The 20517-nt window shown below is 50.8% G+C and overlaps 5 protein-coding genes across 5 annotated transcripts; 2 read left to right on the forward strand and 3 right to left on the reverse strand.

Moving 5' to 3' along the window:
• The first annotated feature begins 195 nt into the window (after nt 1-195).
• On the forward strand, nt 196-2284 carry F4807DRAFT_420063 (putative toxin biosynthesis protein). Its single transcript, XM_047997454.1, has 2 exons — nt 196-274; nt 340-2284. Exon 2 carries the CDS (start codon nt 858-860, stop codon nt 2205-2207), a length of 1350 nt encoding a protein of 449 aa, XP_047855866.1. The 5' UTR covers nt 196-274; nt 340-857; the 3' UTR covers nt 2208-2284.
• On the reverse strand, nt 2285-10188 carry F4807DRAFT_420064 (uncharacterized protein). Its single transcript, XM_047997455.1, has 6 exons — nt 9604-10188; nt 8474-8833; nt 8264-8373; nt 3315-8201; nt 3111-3260; nt 2285-3055 (listed from the first exon to the last, which is right to left on the reverse strand). Exons 1-6 carry the CDS (start codon nt 9765-9767, stop codon nt 2859-2861), a joined length of 5868 nt encoding a protein of 1955 aa, XP_047855867.1. The 5' UTR covers nt 9768-10188; the 3' UTR covers nt 2285-2858.
• A 510-nt stretch (nt 10189-10698) lies between these two features.
• F4807DRAFT_420069 (2-oxoisovalerate dehydrogenase alpha subunit mitochondrial precursor) lies at nt 10699-12788 on the reverse strand. Its single transcript, XM_047997456.1, has 2 exons — nt 12097-12788; nt 10699-12040 (listed from the first exon to the last, which is right to left on the reverse strand). Exons 1-2 carry the CDS (start codon nt 12694-12696, stop codon nt 11267-11269), a joined length of 1374 nt encoding a protein of 457 aa, XP_047855868.1. The 5' UTR covers nt 12697-12788; the 3' UTR covers nt 10699-11266.
• A 1595-nt stretch (nt 12789-14383) lies between these two features.
• On the forward strand, nt 14384-15931 carry F4807DRAFT_420072 (ubiquinone/menaquinone). Its single transcript, XM_047997457.1, has 2 exons — nt 14384-14900; nt 14984-15931. Exons 1-2 carry the CDS (start codon nt 14539-14541, stop codon nt 15654-15656), a joined length of 1035 nt encoding a protein of 344 aa, XP_047855869.1. The 5' UTR covers nt 14384-14538; the 3' UTR covers nt 15657-15931.
• A 277-nt stretch (nt 15932-16208) lies between these two features.
• On the reverse strand, nt 16209-19968 carry F4807DRAFT_420075 (uncharacterized protein). The gene is made up of 4 exons (XM_047997458.1): nt 19406-19968; nt 18664-18823; nt 18496-18607; nt 16209-18438 (listed from the first exon to the last, which is right to left on the reverse strand). The coding sequence occupies exons 1-4, from the start codon at nt 19409-19411 to the stop codon at nt 16644-16646; spliced, it is 2073 nt and encodes a 690-aa protein (XP_047855870.1). The 5' UTR covers nt 19412-19968; the 3' UTR covers nt 16209-16643.
• Between the last annotated feature and the right edge of the window lie 549 nt (nt 19969-20517).

The following is a 20517-nucleotide window of genomic DNA, read 5'->3' on the forward strand; positions in this document are numbered from 1 at the left end:
ATAAATATGGGGCTACGTAGTACAAGGTGTATCCGCACTCGATAGATGCATCGATTTGTGCTCCCCGCGCCAAGTCCGGTAGCCTGCATCGGGACATGGGCCGAGGTATGTGTCTCCAGCCCCTGCATATCTGCATAGGTATACATACCGGATCATAGAGTCGGGATCGGCTTTCAGCTTGAATCCGGCAAGTTGCTTTTGGTGAATCACTTAGATTTATTTGACTGATTCAAAATTTCTGCTATGTAATAGTATCAATGAAATATTTCAATTGGTAAGTTTGATGTTCGAGGTAAAATCTACCTATACAATTCACTTACATATCTAACAAAGAATCAGGAATTGGCCTTAGTTCTATCTGATTTCTATATCCTATAAATTATATCTTTTGCTTCTTGTTTGTCGCCGAAACAACAAGCCGTGTCTGTCTCGGCCGAGTGCCTTAAAATCTTAGCGTTGAGAAACTGTAGGACGGTACCAGCGGACGGCACTCAGCCGCGGCTAAATCGACCACGCTCTATATACCTAGTTGGAGTAGCAAACTTGAATGCCACACCGAGAATTCACTGAAACAACATTGGAACCTCGACGGCAGCACAAGGCAATCTCGTATGGGTATAATGACTGTGTCAGATCTTTAAGCACCCAGACCTTCGACGCTTCCTAAGCAAAAGTCTCGGGTGCTTAATAAGAGCCTCCCGGCACTCTTCGTGCTGCGTAGCATCGACTACCACCCTATATATCCCATAGGTATACTTCACAAGAACCCAAGAGCCTTGTGCTCTCGACCAACTCTCGCCAAACCAGCGGTACCCAGACGCTAATTCAAATTCATCAACCGAACCACCCAGTCAACCATGTCGCCCTTCCCCTTCCACATAAAAGAGCACGTCATCCCCTCGCAGCACGTGCGCGAGTACCCGCGCGCGACCTCGCGCTCGCAGGAGGACGTGCTCTACATCAGTATCAAGCAGTACGTGCCCATCGACAACCCTAGCCCGCAGCCGGGCGACGTGACCATCATCGGCGCGCACGCGAACGGCTTTCCGAAGGAGCTGTACGAGCCGCTGTGGGCGGACCTGCACGCGCAGTCCCTAGCCTCGCAAAGAGAAGACGGCGAGGGCAGTCGGGGCTTCCGCATCCGCGGGATCTGGATAGCGGACGTGACGAACCAGGGGTACAGCGGTGTCGTGAACGAGGACGTGCTCGGCAACGACCCGTCCTGGCACGACCACGCGCGCGACCTGCTGCACATGACCAACGTCTTCCGCGCCGAGATGCCGCGCCCTTTGATCGGCGTCGGCCACAGCTTCGGCGCCGCCACCCTGACCAAGCTCTCCCTGCTGCACCCGCGGCTCCTGACCACCCTGGTCCTGCTCGACCCCACCATAACCACCTTCTCCTTCCAGCGCGACGGCCCGGGCAAGTCCGCCGCCCGCGCCTCCGCCTTCCGGCGCGAGACCTGGCCCACCGTCGACGCGGCCGTCGAGTCCTTCAACAAGTCCTCCTTCTACCGGACCTGGGACCCGCGCGTGCTCGCGGCGTGGAGCACGCACGCCGTGCGCCCGACCCCGACCGCGGTCTTCCCCTCCACCTCGCCCGCCGCCGACAAAGCCACCCTGCGGACGACCAAGCACCAGGAAGTCTTCACCTTCTTCCGGCCCCTCTGGCCGTACGTCGACAAGCAGACCCGCACCATCGACCGCGTCGGCGCGCCGGACTTCGACCCGGAGATGCAGGATAAGCTGACGCTGACCCCCGAGATCTTTCCCTTCTACCGCTCCGAAGGTCCGGATATCCTAAAGCACTTGCCCGAGGTGCGGCCTTCCGTGCTCTGGGTCTTCGGCGGCGATAGCGAGCTCGGTACTCCAGAGGCGCGGAAGCTGAAGACCGAGGCGTGCGGTTCGGGCGGCGGGGGCTCTGGCGGGATTGCCGAGGGTCGCGTAGATTCGGTCGTTATGGAAGGGAGGGGACATTTATTCCCCATGGAGATTCCCGCCGAGTGCGCGCGCCATGCTGCTGTCTGGATAGGGAAGGAGATGAAGCGGTGGCGGGAGCAGGAGCGTGAGTATGAGCAATGGACTAGATTACCGGTTCGAGAGAAGATTACGCTGAGTGAGAAATTCCTCGATAATGTCGGTCGGCCACCAACGAGGAAGGGGAATAAGGGGAACGGGTCTGTAGTGGGCACGGAGTCTAAGTTATAGAAACAACTACGTAGGAAGGATGCTCCATACATATCATTATCATGTATAAGACACATGCACAATCTAATTCAGCAAATAATCATGATCACTTAGACCCCGATCCTCTTTTAAGTAAAGGGGGGGTTTGTATTAAGACTCGAAGAGCGTGACAGCGAAGTAGCAAAACGCCATTTTGGGGGAACGGGTAGAAAATTTTAGAAATCAATACTTGGAGACAAATTGGCCAATCTATCTACCCGATGAAGAAGATGTGAAGCCACCCGGTTGCGAAGGTAAAAAGCAAAACAAGTACTGTCCTTGCCAGGGCTGTCCAGTCTGATGCTTAAATTCAATCCCGCCTGGAATCATGTTTCATTCCTACGCCGAAACAACCTTTCCATGCATCAGACGTTCCCTTTCAACCCTTCCGTATCTCGTGCCTTGTTCCGACCTCCATCTTCGTTGTCGAGGTTCATGACGGGCGTAAGAAGGGAATTATGGCGGGTGTGCCAAGAAAAGAAAAAACCCGACGCACCTATGCGAGGTGCGCCAGGACGACGGAGAAGAAAAAAAATCAATGCCTCATTTTCCTTCATCAATGATGTCCACGTATCACAATATTGATGCGTGATGTTCGGACTGTGTTGTTCATAAAAACCCTCGTGCTGGCGATTAAGAGAGATGGAAGGCACCTTGACCTTCCTTGATAGCAGTGAAGAGCTGTCGCTTCATGCTATCAATACTAGTGTAGTCGGGCAACTTTAAGTAGTTGACACACGTCATGACGCTTGGGAGATAGTCATCAGATGTGTAAGGCGGTTCACTGGGTTTACACACTACAGTGAACATGGGGGTCAAGCTCTTGAACCCTGCGACGACGGTTAAAATGGGTCCTGAGGGTGGGGGAGATGTCATGATGCTTACCTCCAATGGGGAGTTTTGGACTACCAGTAGTGAACTGCAAGAAGTCGCGTCGTTGCGCAACAGTGAGTTCGCTCATCGTCTGTAGAAGGTTTCGGACTGTTCTGCTATCCATATTGAAACCGTGATCGGCTTTGATCGAGTCCATAAGAGCTGGAATAGGTAGGTTAGCTTTATAAATGGTAACGATTGGTCTTATAAACTTACTCTCGAGAGACCAGTCCTCTTCGACGCGCCCGAATAGTGCCACCAATTCATCAGGTGTGAAGGCGCTCAGAGCAGAGTATGGGAATACTTGCGAGAAACCAGTGCGGAAGGCTTCAACTTGACGCTTGACACCGCGGGATAAAGTCATATCGATAACCTTCTCTAGGTAAGATTCGACATTGTAAATGGTGACAGGTATGTGAGAACCGCCTGGTGTAAGCTCAATATCGGGATATCCAGGCAATGTGAAATCCAATGCCAGGTCCTCCAGTGTTCCGTTGTCGATGACGATCTTTTCAGTATCCGCAACTTTTTGTGCAGGTGTGCGACGAGGATCTTCATCGATAGCCTTCTTCGCAATAGCAAACCTCTTGATGTGTTTCAAGGAGCGAGCCAACCCGGGATCGACTATCTTGACGGCACCCAATGACGGCTTTACGCCAGAAGAATCCTCACTAATGCGGAAGAAGATGGGGTTAAAGTTGAGGTCGATGATCCGAGAATCTATCATAGATCGGGCAACAAACTTTCCAAGCATCTTGAATAGGTGGAGGATGACGTTGGTGCTTGGGTCATCGTCGTTCAACGGCCGAGGGAACAGGCCAGTGGAACCGGAGATAAATTCGCCCGAATCGTTGGAATCCATGTCGCGCCAAAGTCTAAGTTTTTTCTTCGAGAACTCCTTCGACACCGTGGAATAAAACTCGAGAGTAGGCCCAAGACCTGTCCCGACCTCCTCGAAGTATTCAACCTCGAGAATGCTCTGTGAGCTACCATAAAGTTCCATCACCTTTAAGGCGGACTCTAAGATCTTCGACCGCGAGATTCGGACCTTTTGACGTTGAAGTCGTCCAAGGAATAGATGCTCGTCCCGTCGGTCGCGACGCGATGTCTCCTCCTGTTGAGCGTTCTGCCACCGACTCATAGACCGCGCATAGCCGAATGAGGTTGACTGAAGGAACAAGTGACGGGTCTCAAAGGGGAAGAGGAAAGGATATAGCCGAGCCAAATCCTCGCTCCATCCCGGTAGACAATTGCTTGCCACGATAAGGGGCTCTTCAAGCTGCCTATTGAGCTTGGCAGTCAACTTAGTATTGACAAACTGTGATAAGGGTTCCACATTCAACTTCAACGTGTTCTTATTCTCTACTAGAATATCGTCAATGTTTGCGTTCAGGTCATGCAGAATATTTAGTAGACGGAGAATAGAGGCTGTTGTTGGATTGTTCGCGAGCGAAGTCGGCACGCCATTCACATCAGTTGAGCCATCGAAGGAAGAGCTGAAACCGATAGGTTCAGCGGGAGGCGGTCCCGGAACTCGGCGGAATTTGATGACGTGCATGGTGGACCAGACGCTGCGGCCCATATGATCCTCTACAGGGTTGGCAAGGTTATGGACTGCTCGATAGATAGTGGTCTCATTTGGAATCACTCGATCTTCTAGACTGAATTCGATATGCCAGTCTTGGGGTACGGACTGAATGGCAGCCGCGTAAGAAAGAGGTCGAGATGCCGAAGGAGTCGGGGTTGGTGTAGCCTGCTGCGACCCCGACGGCTGAGGTGGAGGCGCACTACGGCTTGGTAAGTTTGCAGAACCACTCTGAGCTGGAGTAGGAACCCGAGTCCCATCCTCCTTTCTGGCCGTAATCCTTCCACCGGCAGCCTCCACCAAGTTAACCGCAGATGGGTCTGAAGAGGGTGCATCTTCCATATCCTCGTCGAGCTCGCCTACTATAGCGTCGAGAGCACTGCTATCAGCAGCTTCCGCTTCATCGTCCTCGTCAGTTATCGGCTTTTCATCCGCGCATTCTAATGCATTCTGCAAGCCCTCATCGTCATCGGGAGGCGGTGGAGGGGGCGGTGGGGCTTGCGATTCACTCGCTTGTGCTGGCTGGCGCCGAGTTGACCTGCGAAGAATAGCCTTCTCTCGGCCGGAGCCTGGTGTCGACGTCGCACTAGACGGCGTATCAGGCTGTCCTGGCTGTCTTGACTTGGATCTTCGTGGGGGACGAGAACCTGAAGCCTGCGTTGGGATCGGAGGCGGGTTGCTCGGATACCCCGATGCTAATTGCTCGGCCCGAGATCCTAATCGCTCGGCAAGGCGCTCAGCAGATGTAAGCCCTGATGGTAGTCCTGCTGAACTAGCCATTGCAGCTAATGCTCTAGTCAATCCATCACGAGATCTCGGGCCGCGGGGACGCTCGTGAAGACTTATTCTAGGGCGTAACCAGTCGTCGAGGGCCTTAAAAGTAGCAATGGCATGGATGTGGACATTAATACTTCGGAAAGAGCGAGGGATGTCAGAGTCATCGTCTGCGACTAATCGAAGCCTGATCTGTTTCGCCAACATAGACGCTGCGCTGCTGCGATTGCCATCAAATGTACTGTGGTGGACAGTAATAACTTCGAAATGCTCTGATCGGCTAAGGAGATCCTGAAGTTTATGGATAAGAAGGCTGAATGGCGTAGCGGGAGAATCTGCAGTTGCAGTCTTCGGCCGCGAGCTAACATAGCGGCCCATGAAGACTTCGAGGAACGAAGCTCTCGCCGCATTGGCCAGCGTCTCGTCGGGGTTGCTGAAAACGTCTTCCAGTACACGCACGAGACCTGATGCAAGCAATTCAGCGCTTGTCACACTGTCAAGTACATCCGCGTCGAAATAGGACGCTAGCCTTTCAAAGAGGGCAGTCCCGTTGGCGGGAGAAAGATCCTTCGCGGTCCTTTGGAGGTAGAACGAGTTGAGTCCACTAGCTAGTAATTCGAGATCTTCAAGAATTTTCTTAGCCTTCTTTCTCATATTCTTACTATGCTTCTCCGTCTCGTGAGTCTCCAAGAATTTCTTTGCCGTCTCCGCGATGCGTGACTTCATAGATGGGATGTCACCAACGAAAGGGCGCTGCGGGCCGTCGACAGACATAGTAGATCCATCTGAACTAGCGGGGGAGCCGGACATATCGTCGTCATGGTGATCATTTTCTTGGTCATCCTCATCGTTCTCGTCCTCGTCCTCATCCTCATCCTCACGGTCCTCATCGTCCTCATCATCGGAGCCATTGTGAATAGAGACCCTGTCACCTTCGTCTCCGGATGCCATACTATGGTCTTGCGATGTCTCGGCCGGCCTAGTCTCGGGTTCCTGATATTCAGCTGCCAGCTTCATTATCTCTGTGATCACTCCCTCGCGGTAAATTTGGTAGCGGTAGATATCATCCAGACGATTCAGAAGAAGTTCCGTGATCTGGACAGCAGACATGACGAGCGATGGATGGTCCTGCTGAGAGAGTATAGCGGCCAGGAACGAGGCATAAGGAACAGCTTTCAGGGCGTCGACGAGGATGTCTCTGTCTAAATTGGACAACATCTTCAACTGAGCGGTGAGCACCTTCTGTCGCACGCTCAGATTCACGGTGCTTGAAAATGCGTCCGTCAAGGTAGGAAATAGGATCAGCGCAAATCTTCTGACTTGATCTTTGCAGTCGTCGAGCAGTTCTAATCTCTTCTCGTTGGATGTCTTCCTATGAGATCCAAGAGTTGACGCAATAATACGCTCAGGGCGATCAAGATCAGCAGCGAGTAGGGCTGCCGAGCCATCGTTGAACTTTAGACCCGGGAGCAATTCGCAGACGACGTTGAGTGTCTCGATAATCTGCTCACGTGGGCGGTGGATTAGTGCCTGCATAATCACCACACTATCTAGCCTCGAGGCGACATCTTCTGTCTCACTAGGGGGGGAGACGCCCGTGAGGATCTGATAGAGTGTTTCGACCACGTTCAGCTTAAAGAGCTCTGCAGACAAGCTCGGGCTGGCACGAGCAGTGATCGCCAAGACCCGGAGGAATTGTGTATGGATATTGGCGCTGATGAGGTTCGTGGTGCCTGGGACTAAAAGTCTTAAAATGACCTTGAGCAAGTCCACACTGACAAGCTGTTCCAATTTCGACGATTGGTACTTGAAGCTCTCGATTATACGAGTAACACAGAGCGAGGCCTGCTCGACGACTCGTTGGTCACTGCTGTTCAGCACATTAAGGAGAATTGGCATAACCCCAGTAATGACGCCGAACGAATCTTCTGGTATATTGCGACAGCAATTGGCGGCAGTGGTAACGGCAGTTCTTTGTGTGCCTGTTGGGAAGAAGTCTAGATAAGTTAGACAAGCCGTCAAGCCGCCCTCCCTAACGATGCTTGTAGGATATTCTACGGAAATTTTCTCCAATGTGCTGAGAGCTTGCTCCGCAAGATCAATATAATGAATCTCTAGGAGCTTCTGGCATAAGATTGGTACGGCACCGCCGTATACCACGTTGGCAGCGCTTGCCGGAAGAGCCTCCATTAGGTTGGCAAGACATCGGCATGCGAGGAGCATAATCTCGGAATTTTCCTCGCCGGTAATCTCGTTGGGCTGCATCAACGTTACCAACTCTTTCACGAAAGCATCGGGGGAGAAATGACCGGATAGGTTGTCCTCGTTGGATACAAGGAGAATCTCGGCCAACTCTTGTAATGCCACGAGCTGTATGGTTGGGTCTTCCTTCTGCCTAAGATTGTGAAGAATATCACGCAGTCTTGAAGAGATGCCGGACATCATGCCGGTCAATGCCCTGAGTGTACTAGAGAGACCTGATCCATGAGGACCACCGAAACCACCGAACGGGTCGTCATCGTAATGACGGTGAGGCTCTTCATCATCATCGTCATTCTCATCGCTGTTATCGTCGTCGGGGTCATGCGCAGGAGGAGGCGGAGGTGGAGGCGGAGGTTCTGTCTCATCCTCATGCTCTTTGGTTCCTGTCATAGTCGTGTCTGGATCAGGGGGAGGCGGTGGATGATTGCTAGACGTTCGCTTCGATCGCCGTGTAGAACCAGAGGCAGCCGGCATAGATTGATCTAATTGGAAAAAAGTAAGCACCAAAAGAGTTTTTCAATCTGACAATAATAAAATTCCATACCTTGAGCTGCCGGAACGGCCTTCTTGTTACGGCTCGACTTGCGGCTAGATGAGGCTGAGGGTGCATTTGTAGAGTCCTGCATTCTGGCGGCGGGTGGGGGTGGGTCGGAGCTATCAGACAAACATTGATTAGCATTTATTTACGATGTGATCATATGGTAATTGTGAATTGCTCGAGGGAATAAGAGCAAAGAAAATTAATAAAACATACCCAGTAGGACTAGACATGGAAGCAGTATTCTTTCCTTTCCGCTTCCTTGAAGTAGATGCGGCAGTAGTGGCGGGGTTGGTTTCGGGCGTCGGCTCGGAAACCTTCTGCCTCTTAGGTCTACGTGTAGAGGAAAGTGGTTCGGTGTGTGATTGTTGCTTGGGTGAGTTGTTTTCTGTGGGGGACGGTTTTCTCTTTCGCGATGACGTCGGTCTCAAGTTCTGTGGGGATTGGTTTACGTTCGCCTCGGCAACGGCGCCGATGTTGGTTCTGGCAGATTGGTTGCCAGAAGTTTGGCCAGCAGAGGGATCTGCTGATGACGCTCCTTGGCTCGCTGCGTTGCGCGCAGAGGAGCGGGTGACTCTGGAAGACATGAGTACTTGTTATGAAGAACGCATGCGAAATAAATGGTCGGACTCGAGAAGAAAGGGTAGAGAGCAAGAGGCAAGCAAGAAGCAAGAAGGAGGCTTATATTGCAATGAGGTAAGTGAGGGTGATTTTGATAAGCCTCGCATCAGAAACTTAAACACAGTGGGACGGAAGTTAAGTTTAAATTTCTTAGAAGTAATGATAGGTGACAGCAAGTTCACCTGGACGTTGCCTGAGGCTACTGCTGCGATTTCTGCCGCTCTAAGGGCAACAGACAGTGCGGCCAACAGGTGGATACGTCCAGCGCAGGTGAACGGTCGTGACTACCTAGGTAAGGCGGCAACAAAGAAGGTACGAGAATGGAGTATGGATCGAGGCGTCAACTGAGTGATGCTCAAGTTCCAAAGCTCGTACCCCTCTCCCTCGAATATCTGATGGCCAACCACAAGGCACTGGCCGAGAGCTGTACCGCACTGGAGGGTGATTGATCACGATGAGGACTTGAGTCTAATGGAAAGAATGATGTAAAGGGTAACGAACAGTGGACGAGTGGGTGGTAGAATCAAAGGAGTTCGGGATGATGGAGAGGACGAAAATGAAGGCTTAGAATATCGAAGTTTGATATGGGGTAAAAAAATAAAGTGGTGCCTCCTCGGGATGTAAATGTACCAAGGTATAGTGTACGTAGGTGGATGTGTTTGGATGGTTCAAGGCTGAGAAAGAAGGAAGGTGTACTTGATTGAGAGTTTGGCTGTATATCGTACCTGGGTGATAATGACGGGTTCGAGTATGCTGGCGAGGTAGGAACAGCCGATCGCAAGTTCAAGTTCGTCAGGTCTGGTATGGAAGGAAGTCGCGCTGCTTGAGGACCGTTATCGACTGCCGATCTAGAGCGCGGGTTCGCAGCAGAGGGTGTTCGGTCTGCCATGAGTTACGCCATGAGGCACGGCGACGGGTTGGCTTCGGATGACTTCGAATATTTCGGATCGCTTGTTTTATTTGTTATAATTGTAGTTCGTTCTTCGTCTTTCCCTCTTGTCGGTTAAAGATTCTTGTCCTGCTGATTCGGACAAGAAAGTGGGAGTGGGATAAAAGTATGTCGTCAGAGTCGATTGACCACGATTCAATACGTATTCGGCTTTGTGGATACGAATGCGGACAATTATATTTACCTGTCACGAATCAAGTCAATGAAATGGTTTGATCGAGACAAACTTGTCGTCGCTGTTGCTGTCGTCGTCGTCTTTCTCGTCGAAGCTTTAAGACGTGCGTAGTTGGACGTTTATCGGAGGAGGTTCATTCGAAGATGCATCAGCGGGCGGCTTGGACGGTTGGGCTATGTACATAGGTAAAGGTGGGTTATGAGTGGGTTGTGTGTGGTGTGTGCGTTGTGCCAGAATTTACCTAGACCCGGCCGCCAGCCGTACTCCTCTACATTCCTTGTAGCAGTTCGTGCGGGTAGGGAGTGTACGATGCTTTACTAATGGTGTAACGGGCGTGTGAATAGAAAAGAGAAGCTACCTACTTACTGTGTAACCTTACACTTGGTAGGTTGGAATAAAAATATCCATACAAGCTAAACCGTATGCATACGAATGATAGTTGTCTTAGTGCTTTCAATGTCACTGTGATTCTATACTGTATGATGTGCGATTTGGTGAAAGGGGTGTCATTATGAACGCTTACCTTTTACATCCATATCTATTGGATTTTCGCTAGACAAACGATACCTAGTAGCAGCAACTAGCCGTTATCAATAAAATAGTAGGTACCTGCCTCACTATCGATGGGAGCTATCATAAATCAACTCATGCAGCTGCTCATGTTGCGGCTTTCTTCATAATTACTTGCTTTTCATTGCTTGTACTCGCACTAATAGAGGCCCTAGGTGCAACATGTACCGCCTAGAACAATACCATACAAATTATGACATCACCTTTCCTTAAAGACAAACCTACCTACTACTCAAGTGCTCATATTTATTCAATACACCTTGACCATATGCATTGATAATTTGACCTTCAACGCAAGCGCCGTATGAGCAAATACACATCCCACGAGGCATCAAAGAAGCTCTATTATAACTTTCTTCCCCAATTGATAGGATGAGAGCTTCCGTAAAAATTTGTCGAGTTCCCCATTTCTTTTTGTTCGACGTGGCTGACAAGCGTTGGTCATCTCGCAGCGCCTACCAATCATAACGTCTAGGGACATTTTGATTCATCGTCGCGTAACGAAGACAAGATATGGGCTTGAAATATGTAGGTACTGGTAGCTACCTACCTATCCACCAAAATCAAATGCTAAAAAAACTCGGGTAGCTTCAACGATATTTGACAGCATTCGATGGCGTACAAATTTGCTATGATCACGAGAGCCCATCCCCCTCTCTAGCTTGCTAGAATTAGAACTAACTATGCATATCCTCTACGAATTCAAACTGTTAATTCCCTCTTCAAATTCTCCCAATTCATACTCGTTAGGGTATTTCTCCAAGTGCTGTTTCAGCTGTTCCATCTGTGCCTTCAAGTCAGGGGTCATCTCCTCATATACATCCTCGAACATGTTCCGAATAGCTGGCTTCTTCTCTCGCTCGGCCTCCGAGAACGCCTTCAAAACATCTCGTTTAATGGTTTCCTTAGCATCCTTCTCCTTAGCCTCGTCCCAGATTCCTTTTGCTTCCATGTATTTCCGTAGTCTCGTGATAGGATTGTCTCGGCGTTTCCAGTCTTCGACTTCTACCCTTGCTCTATATGCGTAGGAGTCGTCGGAGGTACTGTGGTGGCTGACGCGATAGCTCATTGCTTCTATCAAGACTGGCTTGCCTCCGTCTTCAAGGGCCATCTCCCTCGCCTTCTTGGTGGCTTCTCTCATAGCCCAGAAGTCATTTCCATCGACTCGCACAGTGTCAATTCCGTATCCGATTCCCCGACTGGCAATGCCATCGCCTCGGTATTGGTCTAGAATCGGAGTTGATATTGAATATCCGTTATTTCGACATATGAAAATAACAGGACAAGATCGCGTGGCGGCAATGTTCAATGCGGCGTGAAAATCGCCTTCACTTGCGGCGCCTTCGCCGAAATACACGGCTACTACGCGGGGAGGTAGAGATGGGTCGTTGATGCGCTGCATCTTGAGAGCATATGCCGCACCGGATGCTTGTGGTATCTGCGTCGCTAGGGTCGACGAGATCGTATGCTACATGGAAGGGTTAGCAACTTGTTCCGATAATATGTAGAGAGGCCCAAACATACAATGTTGAACTCTTTGCTGCCGTAGTGTACAGGCATATTTCTGCCTTTCCCAATATCGCTCTTATTCGCAAATAGCTGGTTCATAAAGTGCTTTAAGGTGAAACCCCGGTATGCAAAAATGCCTTGCTCGCGATATTGGCAGAAGACCACGTCTTCATTATCCAAAGCCGAGGCAGATCCAATGCTAATAGCTTCTTCGCCAGCCGATACCATGTAAAAACTTATACGGCCCTGCCTCTGCGCATCGTACATTATGGGGTCCATTATCGAAATAGTTAACATGGTCTTATACACCTTTACAATTTCCTCTTCGCTGAGATCCGGCTCAAACGACTGATCAACAATGTTACCATCTTGACCGACCGCTCGATACGTTGGCAAGGCAGGAAGGTTGGCGGGTAACACGTATTTGAGGTCATTCGTGAACTCGCTTTTCACAGCACCAGGGAACGATACATGCTTCGAACCGAGTCGTTGCGATATGCTGCTGGATGATCGGATTATTGAGTGCTGGAAGCTAAGGGGGAGATAACTAGAACAGCGGGGTGAAGAGCTGAAGACCCTTCGTAATGACGCCCTCGGTAACATGTGTACCTTCATTTTTGCTAAAACATAGTGTTTCTATGAAAATAAGTAGTTTAAATTGCCATTAGACTTAAATTGGAAGAATTAACTTTATGATTGTTGATCTGACATGCCCAAGTAATAGACGGGTTTCCGAGGATAACGACGTCACTTAAGCCGGCGTAAAGCGAAGGCCGATCCAGACCGAGAAGGATCTCCGGCCTTTAATATACCCCTAGTAGTATTATGTAATATATATACGCTCAGCAACTACATGAATTAAAAGTTAGAGTTATAGTTCAATGTTTTCCTCTGATGTAATAAGTTTATCTTTTAATATTTCAATACTACTATATGGGTGTGCAAAATAGGTTTCGGTATTATACTTATGTGTATTGAATGTCGTCGTCTATCGCTTATGTGGTAGGTATTTGTTCTACGGACATTAGGATCTTGCTCCCCAGCTATCGTCTATATATGACCGTCTTGTAGAATTATTAGACAATCATGATATATGGGCCACTCGTTAAGTGAATAGTGAACTCAAAGAAAAATAAGCAGGTATGAAGCTGGCTATGCGTAGCATTAGTATTAGTCCCACTATCATTGCGCACGCAAGACGACGCCCCAGGACTCGGGCTTGTTCGAGAGACGATGACTCCTAAACCGTGATCCATACCGTCAACTCCTAGTTCGACTATTGCCCATAGCAACACAGCAACCTAGCTCCGCATATTCTATACTTTATCGATCCAGATGCGCATCACGGATCTAAACATACCTTTTAGTTACCATCCACCCTTCAACTTCCTTTCACCTATGTACCTTACAATACCACATCCACGTTCCTCTTCATTTGCCCTACCTTCTTAAGTCCATTCCACAGCTGGGATATAACAAGCCGATATAAATCTTGCTTCGATAGTCAAGACGTTGGGTTGTTATATCTATGCAACAAGAGAAGAACCAAGCCACTAGCATCCTTCAAGATGAGCCTAGCGGAGAACGTCGCAGCAGCCATCGTGGTCTTCATCCTCGTGCTCGTGATCACGATTATCATCTACGGGGGACTCTCATCGACCAAGTACTTTGGCAGGATCATGTTCCGCAACAAGCAAGCCGAGCGAGAGTTCCGCCAACGGCAGCAAGGAGGACAAGTGTTGGAAAGATTGCAAGCGATAGAACAGCAGATGCTGTCAAACCCGGGAGGAGGCGGTGGTGGAAACGTTATGAACCGAGCAAGTCAGACATGGGAGGTCGGCCACGGAAACGAGCAGCAACAGACCGAGGAGAGCCAACAACAGCAGACCGAGGAAAGCCAGCAGGAACAGGCCGCCGAGGCAAGCCAATTAACCGAGACACCTGCGCCGACGCGGACTTCGTCGAACGTGGCCGAGGTCGGTCGCCAATGTAAGTGCCTATCTTGAGTTACTGTTTATACGATATTTGTCGTCAGAAGCTGTGCCGTGCCTATGATATAAATCCCAAAGGCCAAAGGCCAAGGTTATTACTTGAAAGATGAAGGCCTTAAATCCGACCAATCGTCTTTGATACCCCAGATATTTGACCTCCAAAGTCTTGGCATTCCACCCCAAATACCCTAGTCCTAGACATGGGGCTCATCCATGGCCCACTGTGGCTAATACACCCATCGATCCATCGCCCACCCAGACCTCTCGCTTCACGGCAGCCACCCCCGAAGCTACCCCCCACTAAGCACATGCCGGGGACCTTGATCGTCCCACTCCCCGTCCGAACCAGCAATTTTCTGACCGTAGCTTCGCACCGTATTTTTTTCGGCCGGCCGGTTTTGCTAACCTCCCACCTCAACACCGCAGGATCTCACCCCCGAGCACTGGCGACGGCCGAAAACTGCGCATGACCATGGCCGCTCGCTCGACAGTCCTTCGCGCAGCCTCACGAACATTACGGGCTCCATCGAGACAGCCCGATTGCTTTCCTTTCGCTCCTTTCGCTTCTCCGTCTCACCCCGGGAGACTATCCTTCAGCACTACGACGCGCAACCGACAGCCCGAGCTTTCCTCAACATCCGCGCCCGCGCCTGGCGGTAATGGCTCGAGCAGTAAGATCAACAGGGACGGAACAACGCACTTCGGGTTCCAGGACGGCTTTTCCGAGTCCGAGAAGACGGAGCGGGTAGCCGGCGTCTTCCACAGCGTGGCCGAGTCCTACGACCGCATGAACGACCTGATGTCCTTCGGCTGGCACCGAGTCTGGAAGTACGTCACTTACCTACCCTCCTCTCTCCCCTTTCCTCGACGTAACCGCGAAACCTAAGCTAACTTAACCCCAACTTACACAGGGACCACTTCGTCTCAACCCTGAACCCAGGCCTCTCCTCCTCCGTCCCGCCCAAACCCCAGCGCATTCTCGACGTCGCCGGCGGCACAGGCGACATCGCCTTCCGCATGCTGCACCACGCGCACAACCTCAACGCGAACCCAGGCGTCCACGTAACCATCTCCGACATAAACCCATCCATGCTCGCCGTCGGCAAATCGCGCTCGCAATCGCTCCCCGCGTCCCAGCAATCCAACCTCTCCTTCCTCGAAGCCGACGCCACCGCGCTTCCCGCCAGCATCCCCGCGAACTCGATCGACCTATACACCGTCGCCTTCGGCATCCGGAACTTCAGCAACGTGCCCGCCGCGCTGTCCGAGGCGTACCGCGTCCTCAAGCCGGGCGGCGTCTTCGCCTGCCTCGAGTTCAGCAAGGTGCGATCCCCCTTATTCGACGCCGTATACAAGCGCTGGAGCTTCGGCGCCATCCCCCTGATCGGCCAGCTCGTCGCCGGCGACCGCGACTCCTACCAGTACCTGGTCGAGAGCATCGAGCGCTTCCCCTCGCAGGACGAGTTCCGCGGCCTGATCGAGGACGCCGGGTTTGTCGTTGGCGGCGACGGGTACGAGAACCTGACTGGCGGCGTGGCGGCTATACATAAGGGCATGAAACCTCTACGATTTTTTGGGTCTTGAAGTCTAGTTACCTAGGTAGGTAAGCAGGCTTGGGTACCGGAGCCTATGACTGATGAAAACAAGGGGGAAATAAGGGGGGGAAAAGAAGAGGTTTGTACATTACACTTGCATTATCCGGTCACCCTCGGCGGTACGGGGGCTATAGACAAAAGGAAGCAAAAAGGCGGGAGAGACCACCTCTCTTGGCTCATTGTAGCATAGCAGCTGGAGCAGAACTCGTGCGGCTCGCTCCGCATAACTCTCCCCTAATAAAGAACTTGCATATGACTGAAAAATTTACCAAGGCCATACTTGATTTTGGCGTGTAAACTGTGGTCATGAAAGTTACCTACGACCATTGATATAAGTAAGGTTCCCACTAATCCAAGACGTCAAGCAGTAGCATTAGATATTCAAGTAACAAGCTTCCCTCCTTAATGTCGTAGCTTGGAGAATGCTTATGAAGCTTAGTTATCTGGGCAAACCGTGCGAAGTTCATAGTGTCTAAAAACCACGGCTTACTCGAATAAGTATACAGTCACTATTATAACAAATCACATAGAGACGCAGAGATTTCTCAATAATCCATTCGTACGGTTGTGTATTGGCAAGAACCTATTTCAATGATTCCCGTCCGGTATGGGACCGGGATCTCAGGAAAAAAGGCACAAGAAACAAACCGAACCCTTTTTGCCTGCAATAGCCGCGAAAGCAGATAACTGGCATAACCGAGAGAACAATGGCATCAGCCGATGAGCTATCGCGCCAACCGAATACACATCCATTCCCACCAGTATGACGCAAAGGCCCCCTCACGTTTTTTTCCCCTAAAAAAAACTTCCTTCGCAGGCCGGCAGAATCTCTGAACTCCACCTGATAAAAAACGACGAGAAAGTTGTTCCGTTGCGAAGTGCCGGAAAACAAGCAAAATTCCGCGCGGTTTCACGCGAGGTTATTAGTAGAATGTACGTAGGTGATAAGGTAGGGGGGGTTAAGTCAACGGGGTGTTTACGAGTCGCCAGCAGGAGCAGGGGAGGCGGTTCCTCCCTCGCCTTTGCCCATGCCTCCGCGACCACCCCGACCACCCCGACCACCTCGATCTCCTCTACCACCTCGGGCTCCACCTCGACCACGTTGTCGGCCGGTTTCCGGACCGCTCTCGCCACCACTAAGAGCGCCGCGGTCACCCGCGCTGCGGTATCCGCTTGCATTGTCCCGGCCACGACCGCTTCCCCAAGTACCAGCTCCTCGGGTTCCGAACATCTGCTTGTTTTCGCGAGGCTGGAAGATCTTCACCAAAGGACGTGATCGATCTTCGGAATGGCGAACCTTGAACTCATCGGAGAGACCAGTATAAGCTGTCTCTCGATCCTCGACGGTCTGGAAATGCACAACCTTATTGTTGCTGTTATTTCCCCATTTCTCGATCTTAACAATCTTCGCCTTGTGCTCTTCTGGGAAGATCTCGCGAGCTTGTTCGTCGCTTTGCACATTCATCACAAAGAGGCCAATGATACTATCGGCAGGGGTACGAGGTGCTGGGGATGGTACGGTCTCTGGCCCGTTAGTCGATCCGTTGGCGCCTGCAGGCTTCTCATTCTCCTTACCGGCGGCCGCGCTGGGAGCCGGGGACGAGGAAGTCGGCTTCGGTGTGGCCGACTTCGGAGGCTGCAATGGGGTGGCTGCATTAGGCTTCTGTTGTCCCGCGGCTGAAGGAATTCTCTGCGGACCGGAGATTCCAGGTGTGGACGTCGATGCGGGGGCTACAGAAGCCGCAGGAGCTGCTGGGGTTAGGCCAGGAGCCGGCGAGGGGGTGCTCTGGGGCACAGTCTGTTGTTTGGCTCCGCGGTGAGAGAAGTTGAAACCTTGGGCTCGCATCTCCGTACCAATGCGGCCATCTTGAATCTCCAACACAAGCCAACCGAACGCAGCATCCGCCAAGTTAAAGTTCCACATATTCTTGAATGCGCTTTCGTCCACCTGACCTTGAGCGCCAGGTCCGGTAACAGGACCACCAAAAGGGTTTCCGCCGGCAGCGGTTCGAGGCATCTTATCTACCAGCTCTAGCGCGTTCCGGAGAAGATTCTGCTGAGCCTCATTCTGCTGGATAGCTGGCTCGACCTCACCCTTCACCGTCTCCCAGACGTCATTGAACGATGCCTTAGAAGCAGCAAGCTTACCACGATAATGGTCCAGTGTCGGGTTAACACTAAACTCATTGTAAGAGCTGCCGTATCGGAAGTGCAAACCTGCCGAGATAGAGAAGTCTGCCTTAAGACTGACTGAGAGCTGGTTTAGAATACCCTCGCGAGCGGGGGAGGCGTGAGTAACGAATATGCGGGTCTCAGTCGGGTCGTAGACACGGGTGGCAGTATCAACCAGTTCGCCCATCTGAAGCAGTGTTGTCCACATGGTACCCTGACCACCGGCAATAGTGGTTCGACCTTCGCCATTGTCGAATAACTTGTGCATGACGACGGCTCCGCCAAGTCCGAGCAGTCGCAACTTGACGCCACCAATCTCGAGTAACATGGATCGAGCCTCATCGATAATGTGCAGATTGTGCACCTTGTACTCCCCTGATCGGAATTTCTCTAACACACGGACATCCTCGCAAGCGCCCCAGACTGTGTAAACCGGTACGTCGAGCTTAACTTGACCGCTGATGAGCAGAGGTAGTTCGGATAGAGGAAGTTCTTGGGGAGGGAATCGAGCCTTGACGGAGCCCGGTCCACCTTGGCCAATAGCCTTCTTAACTTCTTCGTTAATTAAAGGGGAGTACTGAGCAACGTGCTTGAGAGTCCTGTTTCGCAATAGTTAGACCGCCGTCCAAAATCTCGGTTGAAAATGTGTATCTTACTTCTCCGCAATGCGCTCAAGGGATGTATCGTCATAGAAACCGAAATCGCCGGTATGAATGATGTGGTCTGCTCGTGCGGTCTTCGCCAGGTCGTTCAACGATCGTAGATTGCCTATAACACAATCCTTAGCCCCACCTTATAGTTTGATACAATAATTGTTATCCTACCTCGGACATCTGCTATGCATAGCACTCGAATTGGACCCGATTGGATGACACGTCCTTGGTTGGGTAAGAGGGGGACGGCGCCGGGGGCTGGCTGGCCAGCGTTCGGGTGGCCGCTAGTAGCGCCGTTGGGCATGTAACCCTGGTTCTGGTAACTACGGGACTGCAGAGGGTTAGAAAACATTGATCGAGGCAGAGATATCGAAAATTGGTGCCTAAATGTAGCAAGACTAGCATGACGAGGACCGGGTGGCCGAAAGGAACGAGCTTCGTCACCCGAGATCAGTCGGTAGCGAAAGCGACCAGGTTCGCGATACCGATCGCGATAGTTATGCTGAGGAGCTGTGGGAGGCGCATTCTCCCACTGGGGATTATACGGTTGGGGAGTGTCATCCCAAGCCATCTGCTGCTGCTCACAGCATGGCAAAGTCGGATGAGTGAGGAATGGGGGAAGCTGAGGAGTAGTCGCGGTGGAGCGATGGTAAGGTGGATGAGGCATCAGAGCCTCAGGTGCAGCAAGCCCTGCTATGGGAGGATGGGGGCAGGGTTCAAAATTGGAATAGGTGTTGCGAGACATCGCGGACGGGATAATGGGATCATGAAGTCATATCACAAAGGATATCTCCAGAGAAACAAGGAAAACGTGGTGGTGATGGTGTCCGGAGAGGAACAGGAAGCTTGCCCATCTTGTGGTGATATGATTCCAACACGAACGAATAATTAGGAAAACAGGTGGTCTACTTACTGCCATGGGGTATTCCGCAGCTGCAGGATAGTATTGAGTGGTCGTTGTAAAATCGTATCACCGGCGATGGTCGCGAGGTGTGTGTACGGAACCGAGAATTGAAGAGTGGGAATGGTGGACGATTATAATGCGCGTGTGCGTGATCGTAGTTTAAATGCCAGCAAAGTGGCTCGACCAGAATGAGAGACGGTTAAGGTACGATTCAATAACAACAACGGTAAGGGTATCTTAGAAAAAAGAATAATCGGTTAAGGATTGAGGGAAGTGCGATGATGAAGGAGGCAGGATCGGTGGTGGAAACCGTCGAGCAGAAAAATGTCGAAGTGTGATGATGGAAGCTCGGAAACTTTTGAATTTTCGAGGCGACAGTTAAGTGAACGAAGGTTTGGGGTGTCAAAAAGTTCGACTGGGGATAGGGAAGTCGCGACAATCACAAGCTGTGCTAATTTATCATTGGCTAGGAGCTTCAGCCTCGACCCGCTTTGTGATTCACTGGTACAAGGTACCCAAAATCACTTACTTTTAGGAAACATCTACTTGAAGATACCTAGGTAGGTACTTGCAGGCGCCTTAACCAAGAGCAAAATGCAAATATTCATTTTTAGGCACATAGGCAGCTATCACTCGGTATTTTGAGCCAATCAATAATTATCACGTTCAACATATTCGAGCGTACCTACCTACCACCTAGCTACATGTATGTACTTCAATCTTGGAAGGTTGATTCAACCCGGGCCTTACCTATGTTTATGTAATATCGAAGTACCTAAGTACCTTACTCAAAATGCTCTACGCACAAAACGTCGAACGTTCTATTTGCTAGGTACCTACTAGGTAGGTATTTCCAAGTTACCTATGTATGTACCTAATGTTCTATACTTCGACGTCGCAGTATGAAATATTGATATGCCAAATATTTAGAGTTACTCTGCCTTGATTTAAACTACTTCTTCCTTTCTCACATATAGGTTATACCTTACATAAGATATTAAGTGGCTTCTAAAAGAATAAAATTATTTGATACTTGAACTTTATCTCTTGAAAACAGTTTCAAAAATTGACATACGTAGCCTCGAGATGATCTGAGACAGCACAATGAGATACCGTTGCCT

This window comes from Annulohypoxylon truncatum (genome assembly GCF_022578515.1).
Source record: "Annulohypoxylon truncatum strain CBS 140777 unplaced genomic scaffold F4807scaffold_10, whole genome shotgun sequence".
Taxonomy (NCBI): Eukaryota; Fungi; Ascomycota; class Sordariomycetes; order Xylariales; family Hypoxylaceae; genus Annulohypoxylon; species Annulohypoxylon truncatum.